Source organism: Budorcas taxicolor, chromosome 5 (assembly GCF_023091745.1).
Source record: "Budorcas taxicolor isolate Tak-1 chromosome 5, Takin1.1, whole genome shotgun sequence".
In the NCBI taxonomy this organism is placed as follows: domain Eukaryota; kingdom Metazoa; phylum Chordata; class Mammalia; order Artiodactyla; family Bovidae; genus Budorcas; species Budorcas taxicolor.
Window position 1 is genome coordinate 73,358,864 of NC_068914.1, and position 23,094 is coordinate 73,381,957.

General features: G+C 43.9%; 1 protein-coding gene across 1 annotated transcript; it reads left to right on the top strand.

Annotated features, from left to right (window-relative positions):
* SMAGP (small cell adhesion glycoprotein) lies at positions 1-21,489 on the top strand. Its single transcript, XM_052639659.1, has 4 exons — positions 1-127; positions 793-864; positions 19,536-19,616; positions 20,280-21,489. The coding sequence occupies exons 2-4, from the start codon at positions 831-833 to the stop codon at positions 20,456-20,458; spliced, it is 294 nt and encodes a 97-aa protein (XP_052495619.1). The 5' UTR covers positions 1-127; positions 793-830; the 3' UTR covers positions 20,459-21,489.
* Positions 21,490-23,094: the final 1,605 nt, after the last annotated feature.

The following is a 23,094-nucleotide window of genomic DNA, read 5'->3' on the forward strand; positions in this document are numbered from 1 at the left end:
GCCGCGGAGGAACTGAAACCCAGAGCGGCCGAGCTTGGGCCTCGGCTGGAGCCTCCCGTCTTGGCGGCTCGGAACCCGTGCCCAGGACGGGCCGCCCTCGGAGCGCAGCGAGCCCTGCCTGGCGCCGGTAAAGGGGGCCGGGGCGGGGGCCGCGAGCCCCGACGATCGTGGACGCGACTAGGGCCCCAGGGTGTCCCGGTCTCGGCAGGGCCAGGTGGGGGGCGGGCCCGGGGGCCCGGCTAGCGGGGGTCGGTAGACCGCTCGGACGGCGCAGCGGACGACCGAGGGGCACTGGGAGGCGGCGAGCCGGGCCCCGACAACCGGCCGTCTCGGACGGGCCGGGGGACGATTGAGGACCCTCTCTCCGGTTCCCCGCTCCTGGCTCCCCCAGCGGGGCCGGGTCCCTGCCCCCGCGCCGCCACCGAGCCTGGGCCGGGGGCCTGCCCTCCCTGCGCTCTCCTGACACCTAGTGGACGGCTCCCCCAACTCGCGGGCTGGGAGAGAGCCGGTGGTAGGGGGGGAACCTATTACCGCGCCTGGGCGAGCCTGGGTCCGTTGCTAATTTGCAGACTCTTACCTAACTTTCTCAGGCCTTGATAAGCCTCCTAGGTAAACGTGGTGGCCCAGTGAAGGGATCTCGGGAAAGACGCTCAAAGGGGAAAGGGTGGGTGGGGGGAGGCGAAGGGATTCAGGAAAACCTGGCACCAGATGCTTTCTTAGGATTTCCGGTCGTTTTCAGCCCCAGGCACGGGCCCACCCACCTCATGGTGGGCTCTGTCCCTTTTCCTACAGACCCGCACCTCCCTACCGGTGCCCGATCACCTACCGCGATGACTGGCTTCCCAACCACGCCTCCTCCAGCAGGTAGGTGAGCGCCTCTCCCAGTTCAAGTCCCTCACCCATAGCCCAGTTCCGGAATTCCCTGAGGCCTCAGCCCAGAAGGGAAGACTCTTCCACCACTCTCCACCTGCCTGACACCGCAAAACCCAGGAGGAAGCCGAAGGCAACCTGACTGCACACTTCAGTACAGTTTGAATCTGGAGTTTCATGGACCTGGGCCCATTCCTGGTACCACTTTGAGCTTTGTGACCTTGAGTGAATTATCTACCTTCTTAGCGCCAGTCTCCTCATTTGTAAAATGGGGGAAATAGTACCTTAAGAGATTATCTGTGAGGGTGAAATGAGATAATCCATGTAAAACACTGAACACAGTGTCTGGTGTCTAGGAAGCGCTCAAAAACATGGGTTATTATTACTGGGTGCTTGTAAGAAAAGTCCATCTATTCCTGGGAAGCAGTTTTGCTTGTTTTTTCCCCCCTGGCCCCCAGTTGTGTGGGATTCCCCAAATCTCTGCCATGTGGTGTCTTAGTTCCCTCACCAGGGACTGAACCTGGCCCCCTACAGTGGAGGGGCAGATTCTTAACCACAGGGCCGCCTGGGAAGTCCCTCGGCCTGCTTTCTAATTCCGCTCTGATGATTCACTCCAGCATCAAAAATCCCTTGTTCCTGGAACTATTGTTAACCCTGTTCCTCAGGCTAGTATCCCCTCTTCTTCTGCTTCACATTGAGAATGGAGTCCCACCTTTCATTTCATAAACAAACTTAGCTGGACAAACTAAGCTTGTTTTCATTGCATGTTAATTAGGATGAGGAAAGAATGAAACCTTGGTTAGTCTGTATACTTTTGTTTTCATATAGGGTCTCATCTGTCATTAGGACAGACATTCTCTGCTTTTCTGTTGTGGAAACAAGTGAGTGAGAACCCCAGGGGAAGTTAAAGGTGCTGTCCTGTATGACTGGTGATGAACACAATTCAGATCTTTAGTTTTCTGCTGAGAGATAAGAAAAGGGAGAAATGGGTAACCAGCTGGATTAGTCAGTACAGGCTTCATGAGTGGGGAAGGGGATTAAGCATTACGCTTGAAGGATGGGTGAGGTTTATACAGGCCAAGACGGGTGCAGCAGGGATTCCAGACAAAGGCAGTGCCACCTCTTGTGAGCTGCAGAGCCTGTGCTTACCCTGGAGGGTATCCTGAGGGAGAAGACAGAGGCCCTCCAGAGTATACCTGCCTGTAGGGAAGAGAAGTGACGCTTGCCTGGCAGCTAAGGAGTTAGAACTTGGGCAAAAGGAGAACTGTATACATTCCTTTTCTTTTAAGTTGGTGGTAGGATAAACATACTATAAATGTTACCATTTTGATTATTTTTTGGCGTGTTGTTCAGTGCTGTTAAGTATTGATTGACATTCAAGTTGCTCTGCAATTATCACCACCATCCATCTCCAGAACTTTTCACCTTCCCGAACTGAACCTCTGTATCTATTAAATAATAACTCTTCCTTCCACTTTCCCCACAGCCCCTGGCTACCACCATTATACTTTCAATCTGTTTGTATTTGACTAAGTACCTAGTGTAAGTGGAATCATACAAAATTTGTCCTTTTGTGTCTGGCTTATTTCAGTTAGCATAACATTTCCGAGGCACATCCATTTTGTAGCATGTGTCAGAATTTCCTTCCTTTTTAAGGCTGAATAATATTATATACATATATATGTATATAAGTACATCATTTTTTTAATTCATTCATTCATCAGTAGATACTTGGCTTGCTTGGCTGTTATGAATACTGCTGCTGTGAACATGGTTTTACAAATATCTCTTTGAGTCCCTGCTTTCAATTCTTTTGGATTTATACCCAGAAGTAGAATTGCAAGAATGTGTGGTAATTCTGTTTAATTTTTTGAAGACCTATCATACTGTTTCCCAGGGTAGCTGTACACTTTACATTCTTAACAGCAATGCATAGGGTTCCAATTTCTCTATATCTCTACAACACTTGTTATTTTTTGATTTTTAATAGTGGCTATCCGAATGGGTGTGAATGGGATCTCACTGTGGTTTTGATTTACATTTCCCTGATGGCATCACGAACTTGATGGACATGAGTCTGAGTGAACTCCGGGAGATGGTGATGGACAGGGAGGCCTGGCGTGCTGTGATTCATGGGGTCGCAAAGAGTCGGACACGACTGAGCGACTGAACTGAACTGAATGACTAGTGATGTTGAACCTCTTTTCACGTGTTTATTGGCATCTGTATATCTTCTTTGGAGAAATGTCTATTCAAGTCCATGCCCATTTTTTAATTGTCTGTTTTGATTTGTTGTTGAGTTGTGTATTTACATTTTTGACCCACCAAATGACTTGAGTGGAGTGGTATTTTAGAACATACCGTATAGTCCCCTACCCAGTGGGTCCAAGCAAATGTATTAATAAGTTCCCAGGAGAGAAATGGAAAAAAATCCCACAGGGTGAGAGCTTTCACTGGGAAAAATGTGATCATTGAGGGCCTCGCATGTCTCTTCCCCACCTCCCTACCTATCCCCTCTCACATCCCTTTTCCTCAATCTGTAAAGTCCTCCGCAAGGAGGACTTTAAGAAGGTTGAAAGTGAGGGCCACATTGTAACTTTCATGGGCCCTTAGCACGTGTGCCTTTGTGGACCCATTCCTCCATTTGAAAAAGGTAATATATTAAAAATTGTATTTTACAACTGTGTTGCTGTAAGGAAGAATATAATATCAATATAATAAAATCACTAATGGTTATATTTATAATTAATTGATTGATATAGCAATATTACAATGTCCTTGACATAAACATGCATCAATTTTTTCTTCTGATTTTAAAAGAAGTTAAGATCATTAAAAAACATTTTCATGGGCCCCTAGAAGTATTGTGGATCCTAGCATGTTGCCTGTTGTATGTAGTGTGTAAGTTGCCCTCTTGGAAGGAGAGTGGAGTGGAACTTGGTGTTGTGGGCTCTGCCCACCCCACCAGGTAAAGCCCAATCCCTTGCCACCTAGTCACACTAGGTTGTCCTCACTCTAGATTAGATGCTCAGGGTTTTTCATCATGCTTATTCTTCATCACAATCCTGTGAGCACTTATTAAAAATTTATTTATTTATTTATTTTTGGCTACACTGGGTGCTCATTGCTGTGCACGGGCTTTCTCAGGTTGCAGCAAGTGGGTGCCACTCTTTGTTGCCATGCACAGGCTTCTCTCTGTGATGACTTCTCTTGTTGCAGAGCATGGACTCTAGTGTGAACGGGCTTCATTAACTGTGGTGCACGCACTTAGTAGCCCTGAGGCCTGTGGGATCTTCCCAGACTAGGGATCCATCCCCTGCATTGGCAGGCAGATTCTCAACCACTGGACCATCAGGAAAGTCCTGTGAGAATGTTTCATTCTCATTTTAAAGAAGCAAAAACTGAGGTTCAGAGACATTAAATGTTCAGAGGCTAAACTCTCCCAAGGTTAAGCAACTGATAATGGCAGAGGCAGGATATTGTGCCAAGTCTGATTTATTCTAAAGCCTGTATTCTTTCCATCATAGTGCACTGCTCTCAGCCACTCCACCCCGTGGCTGAGGCACATGACAAAGAAGGAAGAAGAAAGGAAGCAGAATTCCAGGGCGGGTTCCCATGGAAAGGAGAACTGGGGGAGCCGCCCTGTGCTGGGCAGGGCTAGAGCAAATAAGTAGGTTGGCAGACTCAGGTGGCAAAGGATCTGATGTCTCAGTGATAAGAGATTTAGCCCAGGAACAAGGGCCACAAAGAAACCAACCAGTATCTAGGTTAACTATAACAAAAAAAAGAGTAGGTGAGCCAAATAGATCTTGAAGTTCGTTTACTGTAGGTTAGGATTTGGGTTAGCCTCAAATCTCAAATCTTGTGGTCCTCAGCCCCAGGCCTCCCTCCTTGAAGAAAATCAGTGCTATACTCTTTCCATGTCTAAGAAGGGAAGGAACAAAGACACATTCTTATTCCTTTGTTTGGAAGAGGAGACAGGAGAGAAATGGGACGGGAAAAGGAGATCAGGGAAGTAAACCATTCCTTCCACTTAATGCCAGGTTTCCTGAACTTTGTTTATTTCATTGTTGTTTTTTCATTACAAAGCTATTACATCCCCCTCAGGGAAAAACCTTCTAGGCTTCTCTGTGTGTATATATATATGTGTGTGTATTTATAGTTTTATTTTAACTTACTTTTTCTTTACAAACATGTAATCATATTACACGTACTGCCCTAGCAATTTGCTTTTTTTGTCTAACCATATACTCTGTTCCAGTAATTGCAGATCTACCACATTCTTTTTAACAACTGTGTACTATTTCCAGAATGAATGGCCTGTCATTTATTTAATCATTCTTCTGCTGATAGACATTCAGATATGTGTCACTCTTGCAAACAGTGCTTCAGTAAACACCCTTTCCATCCTGCAGTCAAGCTCTGAGAACCAAACCCAGCGGACAGTTCAACAAAATGTTCAGGCTGGAGTGAATAGGGATGATTCCAGACTTTGGAGAGAACCTTGAAGTGAGGAGACAAATTTGTAGCTGGGCCTAGCCAACCACTGAGTGACGAGGGGCTGGTGGATGAAGCTTGCCAAGCTGCCTCAGTTTTTTTGGCCTGTATGTAACGATAACACCAACCCTAGTTATATCACGTTATTGGAGTGGAGATAAAATAGCTTATGTTTTTTGAACTCTAAGTCACAGATATAGATTACCATTGTGATACTTGGGCTTCCCAAGTAGCGCTAGTGGTAAAGAACCCGACTGCCCACGCAGGAGACATAAGAGACACGGGTTCAACTCTTGCGTCAGCCCAAAGGCCCCAGCTCATTCACGCGAACATCCTGTGACCTGTAGTCTGACAAAAATTCTTCTGCATAGAGTTGAGTTCATATTCTTTTTTTTTTTTTTTTTGGCTACACCACATGACGTGTAGAATCTTAGTTCCCTGACAAGGGATCCAACCTCTGCCCCATGCAGTGGAAGCTCAAAAGTTTTAACCACTGAACCACCAGGCAAGTCCCTGATTTTTTTTTTTTTAATTGAAGTATAGTTGATTTACAATGTTGTGTTTGTTTCTGCTGTACAGTAAAGTGAACCAGTTATATACACAAACGTATACCCAGTCTTTTTTAGATTCTTTAAAATTTTTTATGTTTTTAATAGACATTTTATTTTGGAATAATTTTAAGTTTATAGAAAAGTTGAAAAAATAGTACAGTACCCTTTCATTTCAGTTCAGTTCAGTCGCTCAGTCGTATCCAACTCTTTGCGACCCCATGAATTGCAGCACGCCAGGCTTCCCTGTCCATCACCAACTCCCGGAGTTCACTCAAACTCACGTCCATCGAGCTGGTGATGCCATCCAGCCATCTCATCCTCTGTCGTCCCTTCTCCTTCTGCTCCCAATCCCTTCCAGCATCAGAGTCTTTTCCAATGAGTCAACTCTTCGCATGAGGTGGCCAAAGTATTGGAGTTTCAGTTTTAGCATCATTCCTTCCAAAAAGCACCCAGGACCGATCTCCTTTAGAATGGACTGGTTGGATCTCCTTGCACTAGTCAATCTAATCACACGGACCACAGCCTTGTCCAACTCAGTGAAACTAAGCCATGCCATGTGGGGCCACCAAAGACAGAGGGGTCATGGTGGAGAGGTCTACAGAATGTGGTCCACTGGAGAAGGGAATGGCAAACCACTTCAGTATTCTTGCCTTGAGAACCCCATGAACAGTAGCAAAAGGCAAAATGATAGGATACTGAAAGAGAAACTCCCCAGGTCAGTAGGTGCCCGATATGCTACTGGAGATCAGTGGAGAAATAACTCCAGAAAGAATGAAGGGATGGAGCCAAAACAAAAACAATCCCCAGCTGTGGATGTGACTGGTGATAGAAGCAAGGTCCGATGCTGTAAAGAGCAATATGGCATAGGAACCTGGAATGTTAGGTCTATGAATCAAAGCAAATTGGAAGTGGTCAAACAGGAGATGGCAAGAGTGAACGTCGACATTCTAGGAATCAGCGAACTAAAATGGACTGGAATGGGTGAATTTAACTCAAATGACCATTATATCTACTACTGTGGGCAGGAATCCCTTAGAAGAAATGGAGTAGCCATCACGGTCAACAAAAGAATCTAAAATGCAGTACTTGGATGCAATCTCAAAAATGACAGAATGATCTCTTCATTTCCAAGGCAAACCATTCAATAATATCACAGTAATCCAAGTCTATGCCCCAACCAGTAACGCTGAAGAAGCTGGAATTGAACGGTTCTATGAAGACCTCCAAGACCTTTTAGAACTAACACCCAAAAAAGATGTCCTTTTCATTATAGGGGGCTGGAATGAAAAAGTAGGAAGTCAAGAAACACCTGGAATAACAGGCAAATTTGGCCTTGGAATGCGGAATGAAGCAGGGCAAAGACTAATAGAGTTTTACCAAGAGAACGCACTGGTCATAGCAAACACCCTCTTCCAACAACACAAGAGAAGACTCTACACATGGACATCACCAGATGGTCAACGCTGAAATCAGATTGATTGTATTCTTTGCAGCCAAAGATGGAGAAGCTCTATACAGTCAGCAAAAACAAGACTGGGAGCTGACTGTGGCTCAGATCATGAACTCCTTATTGCCAAATTCAGACTGAAATTGAAGAAAGTAGGGAAAACCACTAGACCATTCAGGTGTGACCTAAATCAAATCCCTTATGATTATATAGTGGAAGTGAGAAATAGATTTAAGGGGCTAGATCTGATAGAAGAGTGCCTGATGAACTATGGACGGAGGTTTGTGATATTGTACGGGAGACAGGGATCAAAACCATCCCCGTGGAAAAGAAATGCAAAAAGCAAAATGGCTGTCTGGGGAGGCCTTACAAATAGCTGTGAAAAGAAGAGAAGCGAAAAGCAAAGGAGAAAAGGAAAGATATAAGCATCTGAATGCAGAGTTCCAAAGACTAGCAAGGAGAGATAAGAAAGCCTTCCTCAGCAATCAGTGCAAAGAAATAGAGGAAAACAACAGAATGGGAAAGACTAGAGATCTCTTCAAGAAAATTAGATACCAAGGGAGCATTTCATGCAAAGATGGGCTCAATAAAGGACAGAAACAGTACCCTTTCATTACCTGAAATGTCATTTGGTACATTTGACATTAATACAGAGGACCATAGTACATTTGTGAAGACCAAAAAATTAACACTGGCACGATACTGTTAACAAATTACAGATTTCACTGAGATGTCACATTTGAAAATTTGATTTTGAAGATAATTCTGATAAAAGACTTCAAATTTTCAAAAATTCTTAACATTAAGACTGAGAAAAGTCTTGGAGGGTCAGCTAGTTCAGCTACCCTTTCTGAGCCAGGGTTCTCTTTCCTGATGCCCACAAAGCTTCTGTCCCGCTTTGCCCTTCATTCTCTGGGGGAGACACCCATCTCCCCTTAGTTTCTGCCAGTAGTCCTTTTGTACAAGTTGATGTATTCGAAGACAGCACTCAAGTCCTAGTCCTTGCTTCCTGACCAGGTTTTCACTCTGAGCTTTCTCTTGCAAGCTTTCCTCATCTGATGTGGTTTCTCTTGCAAGCTTTCCTTATCTGATATGGTTTTCAAGCCATTTACTGTGTTCCCCGCTCAACTCAAAAATACCCAGACTCAACTCAGCAGCCTAGGAGTAGCACAGAGTGGGACTGCCCTGCTGATACGACTATCAGAGGCCATATTTATATTCATGGTGCAAATTGCCAACATCCTCTGGATCGTCAAAAAAGCAAGAGAGTTCCAGAAAAACATCTATTTCTGCTTTATTGACTATGCCAAAGCCTTTGACTGTGTGGATCACAATAAACTGTGGAAAATTCTGAAACAGATGGGAATACCAGACCACCTGACCTGCCTCTTGAGAAACCTATATGCAGGTCAGGAAGCAACAGAACTGAACATGGAACAACAGACTGGTTCCAAATAGGAAAAGGAATACGTCAAGGCTGTATATTGTCACCCTGCTTATTTAACTTATATGCAGAGTACATCATGAGAAACGCTGGACTGGAAGAAACACAAGCTGGAATGAAGATTGCCGGGAGAAATATCACTAACCTCAGATATGCAGATGACACCACCCTTATTGCAGAAAGTGAAAAAGAACTAAAAAGCCTCTTGATGAAAGTGAAAGGGGAGAGTAAAAAAGTTGGCTTAAAGCTCAACATTCAGAAAACGAAGATCATGGCATCCGGTCCCATCACTTCATGGCAAATAGATGGGGAAACTGGCTGACTTTATTTTTCTGGGCTCCAAAATCACTGCAGATGGTGATTGCAGCCATGAAATTAAAAGACGCTTGCTCCTTGGAAGGAAAGTTATGACCAACCTAGACAGCATATTAAAAAGCAGAGACCTTACTTTGCCAGCAAAGGTCCATCTGGTCAAGGCTATGGTTTTTCCAGGAGTCATGTATGTATGTGAGAGATGGACTATAAAGAAAGCTGAGCACAGAAGAATTGATGCTTTTGAACTGTGGTGTTGGAGAAGACTCTTGAGAGTCCCTTGGACTGCAAGGAGTTCCAGCCAGTCCATCCTAAAGGAGATCAGTCCTGGGTGTTTATTGGAAGGACTGATGTTGAAGCTGAAACTCCAATACTTTGGCCACCTGATGCGAAGAGCTGATGCATTTGAAAAGACCTTGATGCTGGGAAGGACTGAGGGCAGGAGGAGAAGGGGACGGCAGAGGATGAAATGGTTGGATGGCATCACCAACACAATGGACATGGGTTTGGGTGAACTTCGGGAGTTGGTGATGAACAGGGAGGCCTGGCGTGCTGCAATTCATGGGGTCGCAAAGAGTCAGACACGACTGAGCAACTGAACTGAACTGAAAATAAGAGCAAGCTTTAACTATTTTAGGATTATAAAAGTCATTATCATTGTAAGAAACTTGAAAGATAAAGGAAAAGATACAGAAGAAACTAAAAGGCGTCCAAAATCCTACCACCTCCCTGTCGCTTTCACTGCTGTTTTGAGGTCTGTGCTTCCAGCGTCAGTGAGTTTCTACTGATCCCACTGTAAGTCTTTTATAGATGCTGCCACTAAGCTGTGGCTTCCCCCTGCTTTATTTGTGAGTAGTTGATTTCCTGGACCCAAGAGCAAGGAGTCTGTTGAATTCTCATCTTGTTAAATCTGGCCCATTTCTCCAGCCATTTTTAATCTGTTTATCAGCTTATCAGTGGCTCCTTAACTTTGTGTCTTTCACAAATTTGCCAAAACTTCCCTGGGTCTACTGGGTTCTGTATTTACGTGAAGGACACTAAAGCCTTCCACACAGCACCAGTAAGGCAGAACACCAAAACCAAAGCTCTTGTAAAGAATTTGATATTTACTTTTTGGGGGGCCATGCTCCCCAGCTTGTGGGCTCTTAATTCCCTGAGCAGAGATTGAACCTGGGCCCTCAGCAGCAACAGCATAGAGCCCTAGCCACTGAACTACCAAGGAGCTCCCTCATTTATGTATATTTTAAAAATATTTTTATTTATTTAGCTGTGCTGGGTCTTAGTTGAGGCACATGGGATCTAGTTCCCTGACCAAGGATCAAACCCAGGCCCCGTGCATTGGGAGCATTGGGTCCCAGCCCCTGGGCCACCAGGGAAGTCCCCCTCACTATTTTTTAAACACTAGCAAAACAGCTAAGAGCTGTTACCATAAGGGGAAAATGTATTATTGGACTTTGTTATATCTGTCTTGTGATTTAACATTTTTATTTTGAATTACATAAAGGCCTTAATTTGGCCCTGGCATGGTCTGTCATAATAATATCAATTCAAAAAGAACTAAGGTCAAGTCCCAGCGGAAGAAGCTCTGTTTAGACTGGCATCACTCCATTCCTTGATGGCCAATTACTACCCCACTTAGTCCTTAATAAAGCCAGGCTGTGTTAGTCCACAGAGATATTATAAACACTCCATCATGTGTTCTCGGATGAGATGCTAGCTACTCAGGCAGCACCTTCAACTCCCCTAACCCACCCCCTTCTCATCCTTACTCGTAAGTTGATGACATGACCTTCTATTTTCTGGAGCAAATTAGAGTTCTCAGGCTCCCCTGCCCCCATCTGCATACTACCCGCCTCCATGCCCACGTGCACATTAATCTTGAGTGATCTCTGCTGTCTGCAGCCAGTCCCTCCATCTGTGCACTGGATCCCATCCCTTCAAGGACATGGCTCCAGGTGTCAATTGTCCCCTCTCATCTGAGTCATTCATATCCATACATAAACATACTGTCATTTCTCCCATCCAGAAAGCAAAAACAAAAAATTTGAACTCTCTTCCCCCCTCCAGCTATAGCTCTATTTCCCTGCTCACCTTTGCAAAAATAAAAGTTTATATCCTGCTGTCAGTGCCTTTCCTTCCCTTTTTTTCTTTTTTACTGAAGTGTAATTATTGACTTACACATTGTGTTAGTTTCAGGTGTACAGCAAAGTGATTCAATGATTCAGTTATTCAGTAGATACATATATATCTATTCTTTTTCAGGTTCTTTTCCCTTATAGGTTATTAAAAAATACTGAATATAGTTCCCTGTGTTATACAGTAGGTCCTTGTTGGTTAATTATTTTATAGATAGTAGCATGTATATGTTAATCCCAAGCTCCTAATTTCCCCCTTTCCCCTTTGGTGACCATAAATTTGTTTTCTGTGTCTGGGTTTATTTCTGTTTTATAAATAAGTTCATTTATTTTTTTTAGATTCTACATAAGCGATATCATATCATGTTTGTCTTTGTCTGGCTTACTTAGTGTGACAATCTCTAGGTCTATCCATGTTGCTGCACATGGCATTATTTCATTCTTTTTATGGCTGAGTAATATCCCAGAGTGTGTGTGTGTGTGTGTGTGTGTGTGTGTGTGTTTATGGCTGAGTAATATCCCTGTGTGTGTGTGTGTCTTTTTATGGCTGAGTAATATCCCACTGTGTGTGTGTGTGTTTATGTATGTGTGTGCATGCGCGATCTTCTGATCCATTCATCTGTCAAGTGACATTTAGGTTGCCTTCTCTTTTTTTCTTGAATGCACCATAAACCAGGGATTTATACTCAGCACTCCACCAAACGTCTCTTGTCACCGTTACTCATGACCTCTGCATGCAAAACCTGGTAGTCCTCCTACTTGGTCTGTTTGGCTGCTACTCCTCAGCCTCCTAACCCTCGCTGGGCTCAGTCCTTGGTCCTCTTTGTCCATACTTACTCTCTTGGTGATCTCATTCCGTCTCATGTTTGTAAATATGCTGGCTTTTTATTTATTTTTTAAAAACTGTTTCTTTATGGCTGTGCTGGGTCTTTGTTGCTGTGGCGGCTTTTCTCTCGTTGGGCTGAGCGGGCACTACTCTCCGTTGCAGTGCTGGGGCTTCTAACTGCAGTGGCTTCTCTTGCTGCAGAGCATGGGCTCGAGGGTACGCAGGCTTCAGTTGTGACTCCTGGGCTCTGGAGCACAGACTCTGAGTTGTTCTCTGCAGCGTGCAGGATTTTTCTGGGCCAGAGATCGAACCTGTATCTCCTGCATTGGCAGGCAGATTCTTTACTACTAAGCCACCGAGGAAGCCCTGTGCTGACTTTTTAAATCTCCAGTCCAGACCTCTTCCCCAGATTCCAGTTTTTCAGTTTATTTATGGTTGTCCTAGGTCTTCGTTGCTTTGCTCGGGCTTTCTCTAGTCGCAGTGAGCGGGCGGTGCTCTTTCGTTGGGCCTGTCATTGTGGTGGCTCCTCTTGTTGCAGAGCACAGGCTGTCGAGCATGGGGTCAGTCGTTGTGGGGTTGTCTCAAGGCATGTAGAATCCTCCCAGACCAGGGATTGAACCCATGCCCCTGCATTGACAGGTGGACTCCCAGGCACTGGACCACAGGGAAGTCTTAGTTTTTTTTATTTCGGTGCACCATGCAGCCTGTGGGATCTTGTTTCCCTGACCAGGGATTGACCCTGCACCCTCAGCAGTGAAAACTCTGGACTGCCAGGGAATTCCCCCCTCAACTTCTATAGGTGTTTATTTCACTCAAGTCACCTCCCTGGCCACCCCATTCACAGTCCAACTCCTGATTCCCTTTCCTGCTTTTATTTTCTACATAGCACTAACCAAAGTCTAACGTGGTACAACCTTTACTCCTTTATCTGTTCATGGTCCATCTTCCCCCAATCAGGACGTAAATTGTATGACAAAATGGGTTTGTTTTTTTTAATTGCAGTAAAATTAGACACAAGATAAAATTTACCCTTTTAAAGGATACAGTTCAGTGGCACTATGTACATTCCCATCGTTCTGCAGCCGTCACCATCATCCATCTCTAGAACTTTCTCATCATCCCAAACTGAAACTCGGTACCTGTTAAACAGTATCCCCTCACTCTCCTCTCCTCCCAGCTGCTGATAACCACTTTCTGTACCTATGAATTTGACTATTCTAGGTACCTCAGATAAGTAGAATCATGTGCTGTTTGTCCTTTCGTGACTGGCTTACCTCGGTTAGCATGATATCTTCAACATTCATCCATGTTGTAGCATGTGTCAGAACATCCTTCCTTTTCAATGCTTCATAATATTCCATTGTGTATGTGTGTGTACACGTACACGTGTATGTGTGTGTGTTAGTTGCTCAGTCGTGTCTGACTCTTTGCAGCTCCATGGACTGTGGCCCACCAGGCTCCTCTGTCCTTGGAATTCTCCAGGCAAGAATATGGGAATGGATAGCCATTCTCTTCTCCAGGGGATCTTCCCAGTACAGAGATCAAACTCAGGTCTCTTGCATTGTAGGCAGATTCTTTACCATTTGAGGCACCAGGGAAGCCCATATATATACACACACATACACACATATATGTAAAATTATGCCATCTTTTGTGTATCTGTTCATCTGTTGATAGACATCTGAGTTGTTTCACTCTTTAGTTATTAATGTAAATAATGCTGCTGTGAGCATTGATGTACAAATGGTAGTCCCAGTTCCTGCCTTCATTTCTTGTGGATAAATACCCAGAAGTGGAATTGCTGGATCATGTGATAATTCGATCATGTGATAATTCTATTTAATTTTTTTAAGGAACTATGAACGCATGAGTTTTTGCCTGTTGTGTTCACTAATCTATAACCAAACTAATCTATAATCGAACAGAGGCTGGTCCAAAGTACACACTCCATAAATACTTGTTGAATTAACTTTTTAATTTCTCATTCTCTGGACAGTCTAAAAAGGCTGTGTGACTTGCCTGACCTAGCTTGCTCCTAGTGGTCTCACACTAACTCTTAATGCTTGTGGTTTCAAGTTCAAGACCCCCAAAGCAGTCCCTTATAACTTGTACTAGAATTTTGCTGGGAATGATATCAGTTTCACCAGTTGTTTATGGAACCCACCCCATTCCGTGGCCCTTCAGGCTTCTGGCCCCTCTATCTTTCTCAGAAGCTCCTGTGTCACCAATAGCTGTCCCATTTACATACTCTCCCAGTGCCCTTGACTGTCACTTCACTGAATCCCTTTCATATCAGCCTGGTGCTTTTTGCTTCGCTTCTCTTGAGCTCACTTCCCCATGTCGCCAAGGCTCCTGCTACTCTTTTAGTGCAGAAATCATTCACTTTGACAGGAGGCAGAGGCAAAAGGGGCTGAGAGATTTCTAGTCTGTTACCTCCAATCTCTTAGCTTCAGCGCCAGACAGCAGACCTGTCCCGTTTCCTTGTTTTTGCTCCAAATATAACACTTTTAAAATTGTCCTTCCAGTGTCCTTTGCCAGCTGGAGCTGTGTAGAGTTTCCTGACACGGTTCTCTAAGTTTCTGCTATTAGCTTTTATGTGCATTTTTTTAAAGACTCACCTTCTGAAATCACGTTACTGGAAACGGGCTTACAGGAAATACAGAACTGGGACAGAACACTCAAAACTTATGTAACTTTGTAACAAGAACCCTAAAACTACAACAACAATCTGAATTAAAATACTAGCAGTCAAATCTCTGCTAACAGTCGAACCTCGAATCCTTGTCCATCCTAGACCCCTGTGCCGTGGGGAGTGTGCTTCCTCCTAGATTAGAGGTAGGTTCCGGAGAGATGTCACTTCCAAGAAAGACTGTTTTCATCAAAATTAAAAATCTGATGTAGGATCTGCCTTCTTCTAGTGTTTTTTGAATAGAGATAAATTTTATACAGAGGTAAATTTCCTATAGGGGTCTCCCTTCATCTGATGTGTTGGATAGAAGGAAAATTTTTTTTACCACCTTCGTTTCCATTTACTGCTTCACCAGATGGCTTAATATAAGTGGAAAACAACTGATATCTGCATCCAAGGAAGGTTCAGTTCAGTTCAGTTCAGTCGCTCAGTCGTGTCCGACGCTCTGTGACCCCATGAATCGCAGCACGCCAGGCCTCCCTGTTCATCACCAACTCCCGGAGTTCACTCAGACTCACGTCCATCGAGTCGGTGATGCCATCCAGCCATCTTATCCTCTGTCATCCCCTTCTCCTGCCCCCAAACCTTCCCAGCATCAGAGTCTTTTCCAATGAGTCAGCTCTTCTCATGAGGTGGCCAAAGTACTGGAGTTTCAGCTTTAGCATCATTCCTTCCAAAGAAATCCCAGGGCTGATCTCCTTCAGAATGGACTGGTTGGATCTCCTTGCAGTCCAAGGGACTCTCAAGAGTCTTCTCCAACACCACCGTTCAAAAGCATCAATTCTTCGGCGTTCAGCTTCCTTCACAGTCCAACTCTCGCATCCATTCATGACCACTGGAAAAACCATAGCCTTGACTAGACGGACCTTTGTTGGCAAAGTAGTGTCTCTGCTTTTGAATATGCTATCTAGGTTGGTCATAACTTTTCTTCCAAGGAGTAAGCGTCTTTTAATTTCATGGCTGCAGTCACCATCTGCAGTGATTTTGGAGCCCAAGAAAACAAAAGTCTGACACTATTTCCCCATCTATTTGCTGTGAAGTGATGGGACTGGATGCCGTGATCTTTGTTTTCTGAATGTTGAGCTTTAAGCCAACTTTTTCACTCTCCTCTTTCACTTTCATCAAGAGGCTTTTTAGTTCCTCTTCACTTTCTGCCATAAGGGTGGGGTCATCTGCATATCTGAGGTTATTGATATTTCTCCCGGCAATCTTCATTCCAGCTTGTGTTTCTTCCAGCCCAGCGTTTCTTATGATGTACTCTGCATATAAGTTAAATAAGCAGGGTGACAATATACAGCCTTGACGTACTCCTTTTCCTATTTGGAACCAGTCTGTTGTTCCATGTCCAGTTCTAACTGTTGCTTCCTGACCTGCATACAGGTTTCTCAAGAGGCAGGTCAGGTGGTCTGGTATTCCCATCTGTTTCAGAATTTTCCACAGTTTATTGTGATCCACACAGTCAAAGTCTTTGGCATAGTCAATAAAGCAGAAATAGATGTTTTTTCTGGAACTCTCTTGCTTTTTCCGTGATCCAGCGGATGTTGGCAGTTTGATCTCTGGTTCCTCTGCCTTTTCTAAAACCAGCTTCAACATATGGAAATTCACAGTTCACAGATTGCTGAAGCCTGGCTTGGATAATTTAGAGCATTACTTTACTATCGTGTGAGATGAGTGCAATTGTGCATAGTTTGAGCATTCTTTGGCATTGCCTTTCTTTGGGATTGGAATGAAAACTGACCTTTTCCAGTCCTGTGGCCACTGCTGAGTTTTCCAAATTTGCTGGCATATTGAGTGCAGCACTTTCACAGCATCATCTTTCAGGATTTGAAATAGCTCAACTGGAATTCCATCACCTCCACTAGCTTTGTTCGTAGTGATGCTTTCTAAGGCCCACTTGACTTAACATTTCAGGATGTCTGGCTCTAGGTAAGTGATCACACCATCGTGATTATCTTGGTCGTGAAGATCTTTTTTGTATAGTTCTTCTATGTATTCTTGCCACCACTTCTTAATATCTTCTGCTTCTGTTAGGTCCATACCATTTCTGTCCATTACCAAGCCCATCTTTGCATGAAATGTAACTAACCCTTGCTATCTCTAATTTTCTTGAAGAGATCTCTAGTCTTTCCCATTCTGTTGTTTTCCTCTATTTCTTTGCACTGATTGCTGAGGAAGGCTTTCTTATCTCTCCTTGCTAGTCTTTGGAACTCTGCATTCAGATGCTTATATCTTTCCTTTTCTCCTTTGCTTTTTGCTTCTCTTCTTTTCACAGCTATTTGTAAGGCCTCCCCAGACAGCCATTTTGCTTTTTTGCATTTCTTTTCCATGGGGATGGTCTTGATCCCTGTCTCTTGTACAGTGTCACGAACCTCCGTCCACAGTTCATCAGGCATTCTATCAGATCTAGCCCCTTAAATCTATTTCTCACTTCCACTATATAATCATAAGGGATTTGATTTAGGTCACACCTGAATGGTCTAGTGGTTTTCCCTACTTTCTTCAATTTCAGTCTGAATTTGGCAATACGGAGTTCATGATCTGAGCCACAGTCAGCTCCCAGTCTTGTTTTTGCTGACTGTATAGAGCTTCTCCATCTTTGGCTGCAAAGAATACAATCAATCTGATTTCAGCGTTGACCATCTGGTGATGTCCACGTGTAGAGTCTTCTCTTGTGTTGTTGGAAGAGGGTGTTTGCTATGACCAGTGCGTTCTCTTGGTAAAACTCTATTAGTCTTTGCCCTGCTTCATTCCGCATTCCAAGGCCAAATTTGCCTGTTATTCCAGGTGTTTCTTGACTTCCTACTTTTGCATTCCAGCCCCCTATAATGAAAAGGACATCTTTTTTGGGTGTTAGTTCTAAAAAGTCTTGGAGGTCTTCATCGAACCGTTCAATTCCAGCTGCTTCAGCGTTACTGGTTGGGGCATAGACTTGGATTACTGTGATAGTAAATGGTTTGCCTTGGAAACGAAGAGATCATTCTGTCATTTTTGAGATTGCATCCAAGTACTACATTTCGGATTCTTTTGTTGACCATGATGGCTACTCCATTTCTTCTAAGGGATTCCTGCCCACAGTAGTAGATATAATGGTCATTTGAGTTAAATTCACCCATTCCAGTCCATTTTAGTTCGCTGATTCCTAGAATGTCGACGTTCACTCTTGCCATCTCCTGTTTGACCACTTCGAATTTGCTTTGATTCATGGACCTAACATTCCAGGTTCCTATGCCATATTGCTCTTTACAGCATTGGACCTTGCTTCTATCACCAGTCACATCCACAGCTGGGGATTGTTTTTGTTTTGGCTCCATCCCTTCATTCTTTCTGGAGTTATTTCTCCACTGATCTCCAGTAGCATATTGGGCACCTACCGACCTGGGGAGTTTCTCTTTCAGTATCCTATCATTTTGCCTTTTGCTACTGTTCATGGGGTTCTCAAGGCAAGAATACTGAAGTGGTTTGCCATTCCCTTCTCCAGTGGACCACATTCTGTCAGACCTCTCCACCATGACCTGCCCGTCTTTGGTGGCCCCACATGGCATGGCTTAGTTTCACTGAGTTGGACAAGGCTGTGGTCCTTGTGATCAGATTGACTAGTTTTCTGTGATTATGGTTTCAGTGTGTCTGCCCTCTAATGCCCTCTCCCAACACCTACCCTCTTAGTTGGGTTTCTCCTACCTTGGACGTGGGGTATCTCCTCACCGCTGCCCCCTCCTGACCTTGAACGTGGAGTAGCTCCTCTCGGCCTACCTGCGCCCACGCAGCCACGGCTCCTTAGATCCAGGGAAGCCAACCTCTTAAGTCTCTTGCATTGGCAGGCGAGTTCTTTAGCACTAGCGCCACCTGGGGAGCCCATACAGTAAAATGCTGACTAGGAGAAAACTGAAGGGCTTCCTGACTTCTTATGGAAACGGAAGCCTGGGTAGTGACTTTTTAGAAGTGGGACTTCCAGGCTCTGAAGGACAGATAGACCAATATAGCAGGAGGAGGTATGGGATATATTTTAGGATAGGAGAGGCCTTATTTCAAAAACTTTCAAATTGCAAGGCCTACTCTGAATGTGTAGAAAAGGGTTTTAATGAGGGAAGGAGAAATGTTTCATTATTTTTAAAAAATGTTTACCAAGAGTTTGTAAGAACATTAAAGAAATGCATGTGCTGTATAATATAAATATACGTACACATATATGCATTCATTATTTGATCTCATTTATATAAAAATGTGTATTCCTAACAATAACATACCCTGTTGAATTACTACATGTCATGACAACCCTATAAAGTAGGTACTGTTATCGCCAGTTCACAAATGCACAGATGGGTTAGGTAATTTTCCAAAAATGACACAGCCTGTGAAAGATAAAGCTCAGATTTGAACCTTGCTGGTATATATATGTATATATGTGTGTGTGTATATTTTTTGCCAGGCAGTGCAGTTTATAGAATCTTAGTTCCCTGCCCAGGAATCAGACCTCGGGCCCTCAGCAGTACAAGTGCGGAGTCCTAACCACTGTACCACTAGGAGATTCTAGAGCCCATACTCTTAACTATTATGTTAGACAGAGAGGAATCTATCAAAATGTTCATTGTGGTGGTTTGCTTTCTCCTCTGTTCTCCAGGGTTTCCTATACAGATATCCTATAAGAGTTAAATGATAAAAGTTTGAGTAGGGAAGAAGGGGAGGGGTTGAAATTGAAGGATAAATATGTGTTTTAGAACAAAAGAAACCACCCTATTTCCTTTTCCACTTTGTTAAATTTTCCAGAAGAACTGATGGCTACCACAATTCTACAGGCCACTGAGGCCCTGTCTCCGGAAGCTGAAGCCAGCACAGCTCTCATTGCAGGTAACAAAGACTCTGAGTCAAATCCAAGGGGCCTTCTGAGCTCAGGGGCCCTCTTGCTTCAAAGACAGCCAGAAACCAATGTGATGGACTAAGATTCTCCCTATACAGAACAGCACCACAAACTAGAGACTAAATCTATTAATGGGTTCACTCTGGCATGTAAGTTATGTTAACACACACATCGAGGCTTCACATCAGAGGCACTGCCAGTAATTGAGAGGTTGGGAGGTAGCCACAAACAGATGCACTGCCTATGGGTGCTGCAGTCGGGTGTGGGGATAGGGATGAGGATGTGTGTGGTTTGTTGAGTGGTGAGAAAGAGGATGGGAGGGATCAGAAACCCCTACAGGAGGCGATGGGTTTAAAAACTCTTCCTGTTGGGATAAGCGATTTCCTGTTTCCCTCCTTCCTATTTTTATCGTAATCATCAGGAACGAGTTGAGCAGGAGTTCATTTTGACAGAAATCAAGTCCTTAAGCCCAAGGAGACTCTGGATATCATATACTGAGGAAGTTGGGCTTGGTGGGAGAATATGGACTTGGACACTAGTTAACAGCATGAGGATCCTCATTAAGAGTGAGGGAATCGTCTAAAGCAGGGGACCCCGTGAGTTACTGAGATGCCCCAAATCCTGAAACATGCATTTTCCCTCTCCTTTCCAAGTTGTTATCACCGTGGTCTTCCTCACCCTGCTCTCAGTCGTGATCTTGATCTTCTTTTACCTGTACAAGAACAAAGGCAGCTACGTCACCTACGAACCCGCAGATGGCGAGCCCGGTGCCGTTGTCCTGATGGAGAATGATTCAGCCAAGGGCAGGGAAAAGGAAGAATATTTCATCTAATGGTTCCCAGGCCCCAAGGAGCTTATCCAGGTTCCAGTGCTATCACACTATTTATTAGGTGAAAGTTTTACCTGAAACTGGTGAGAACCATTGATTGATATGGGTAGACCTGAGCTCCTTCCAGGACACAGACCTAAATGCCAGCATCACCAACACCATGGACCGAGGACATGAAGAAAGCTGCTCACGTCTCTTAACCAGGCCTCTGTCACACAGCTTCTGACTGATGAGTGAGATGGAGCTGGACTGGGCAACACTGGAGTATATACCCAGTCATCTTCACTTTTTTCACAGGTTGAAGGGAAGAAGAGTTGGGGGTCACTGGATGCTCCTCTGTCCCTTACCTGGTCACCTAGTGACAACCCAAGTGGAAGTAGTATCCTTAGTTCTTCCCAGAGGCGGGAGACCACAAGGAAAGGCCGGCCAGGAAACTGTGGAGACCTCCCTTCTGATGAACATGCCACATCCCTTAATCTGAGCCCTTCCTTTCCTTAGCCCCCAACAATCCAGACATATGCTATTTTTATCGGAATTAAAATCATTTATTGATACAGAAATCCGATTCTCATGTGCAGAAAACCACCATCTTTACACTGTGACTTATCTTTGCTGAGACTTTTTTGACAGGTTGCTGCTGTTGTTCAGTCTCTCAGGCCTGTCCGACTCTTTCTGACCCCATGAACTGCAGCATGCCAGGCTTCCCTGTCCTCTATCGCCCAGAATTTGCGCAAGTTCATGTCCATTTTTTGCTTACTCAACTCTTACCTGTGTTCTCTCTCAAGCAAAGGGGGCCCCAGGGAAGTTTCAGAAGTTCCCAGAACAATCTCAGAGGTTTGCAACAGAGGTGGTCCTGGGAAGTTTGTCCTAGAAGAGGGTCATTAGAAACAGACCCTGGGAGATGAGTTGTTTAGCCTCCATCCTGGCAAGGGCCAGTATGTCCCTGATCCATTCTGTGTACACACAGAGGGAACCAGGAACAACGTGTGACTTTTCCCACCATTGCCCTTTCTATCTCATTTCATCCATCTCAAAATGAGGCATATTTAAAAGATACAGTGTTTTGGTAGAAATCATTAATTCTCCATGCATTGTTTACTTTGGAATTAAACTAAACCTCCTTCAAGGTCTTAACTATATGGTCTTCATTTTTCAAGCTCAAGTCCACCCAAGGTTAAGACCCAAGAGTTGAGAAATTCATCTTAGCAACTTATATTCCAGTTTTCAGCATTTCTCCAAACAGAATTTTGGAAAAACCGAAGATCACCCTCAACTTACAGCTTAACAGTTGTCAAACTAAAAAGCATTTTCCTCAAGTCCAACTTAAGGGCTGGAGGAGACTCCTCCAAATGAGGAGACTCAGTTGTTCCCTTATTTCTAAGTTTATGTTCTGAATTCCTCTGGCCTAATAGGCTTTTAAGAATCTGAAAGCACTTAGGAAATAAAATGAAAAAAAAAGCTAAACATCTAGAATGGAACTCATGAAAATGGTCAAATCTCAGCCTTGTACTCCTGCATTTATTTCAAAGACTTCATTAAAAGAAAAAAAACAAAACAATGACAGCAACACTTATCTGAATTCTAGGTGGGATATAAAAAACGTTATATACAGAAGAGATCTAAAAACAAGTTGAGTAAAGAATCCTTGAAGTGAGGTGTAATGCAACTTCATCACTTTATTCAAATCTTCAAAATAGTCTTTATTCTACATTTTTAGTATAAAAAATCCACAAGTTAAGTGCACCACAGTGTAGAGAGAGACATACAACGCTGAACTTCCATAACAGTCAATGGTACAGTCAAACATCACATGTACAGAACACAAATTTAGATGAACTGAAATTATAAGATAAAATAAAATAAAATCCAATTTTAGAAAACAAAAATCAAAATATTAAGGATCCCTGAAATATTCTTAACCCTAATGAGATTTCACTGGACTCAAGTCATTTAGTAGTGAGGCATTCACAATATGACCCCATTAACCCAGCTGAGGAATTCTTGGGAGCCATAAGTGGCTACATCAGACACTGACAAGAAATGGTAACCAATTTCTGATCTGCAAACTCCCCTTAATTTGGCTCCAGAGTCATCAGGCTTTTAAATGCATCCTCCTTGCCCCTCAAAATTATAAACAAACTGCTGTTTACGGTACAGTTTGCACTGATATCCTTTGTTAAAACAAGGTTCAGTTTTTCTGGCACCAAAACAAATTTGGGCTTGGTTCATGTCTGAAGAGAAAACCTATGAGGAGGGTCCAAAAGGCACCCTCCGCTTTTGCCTGAGGAGATGCAAAAGCAGAAGCAATGGGTCCTGTGTTTGGGGCACAGAGGGGGCTTCAGAGGATCCTTTGTGAAAGACTAGTTAAAAGATGACAAGTGGGGGGAAGTGCAAGGAGAGAAGGAAATTAGTCTGACTGGCTTTCTGTCCTGCACCATTGATTCAATGGAGATTGGTGGGAAGGAGTGGAAGACAAGGGTTGAGGGTAGGACCAGGGGCAGAGGACGGAAAGGAAAAGGCAGACAACTAATGCAGTTTGTTTATAACAAGTAATATAAATCAAAGACTTAAAGGAGATTAAAGACCAATCAGAATAATTTGGCAACTTTAATTCTTAGGAAGATCAAAGTTCCCTCCAA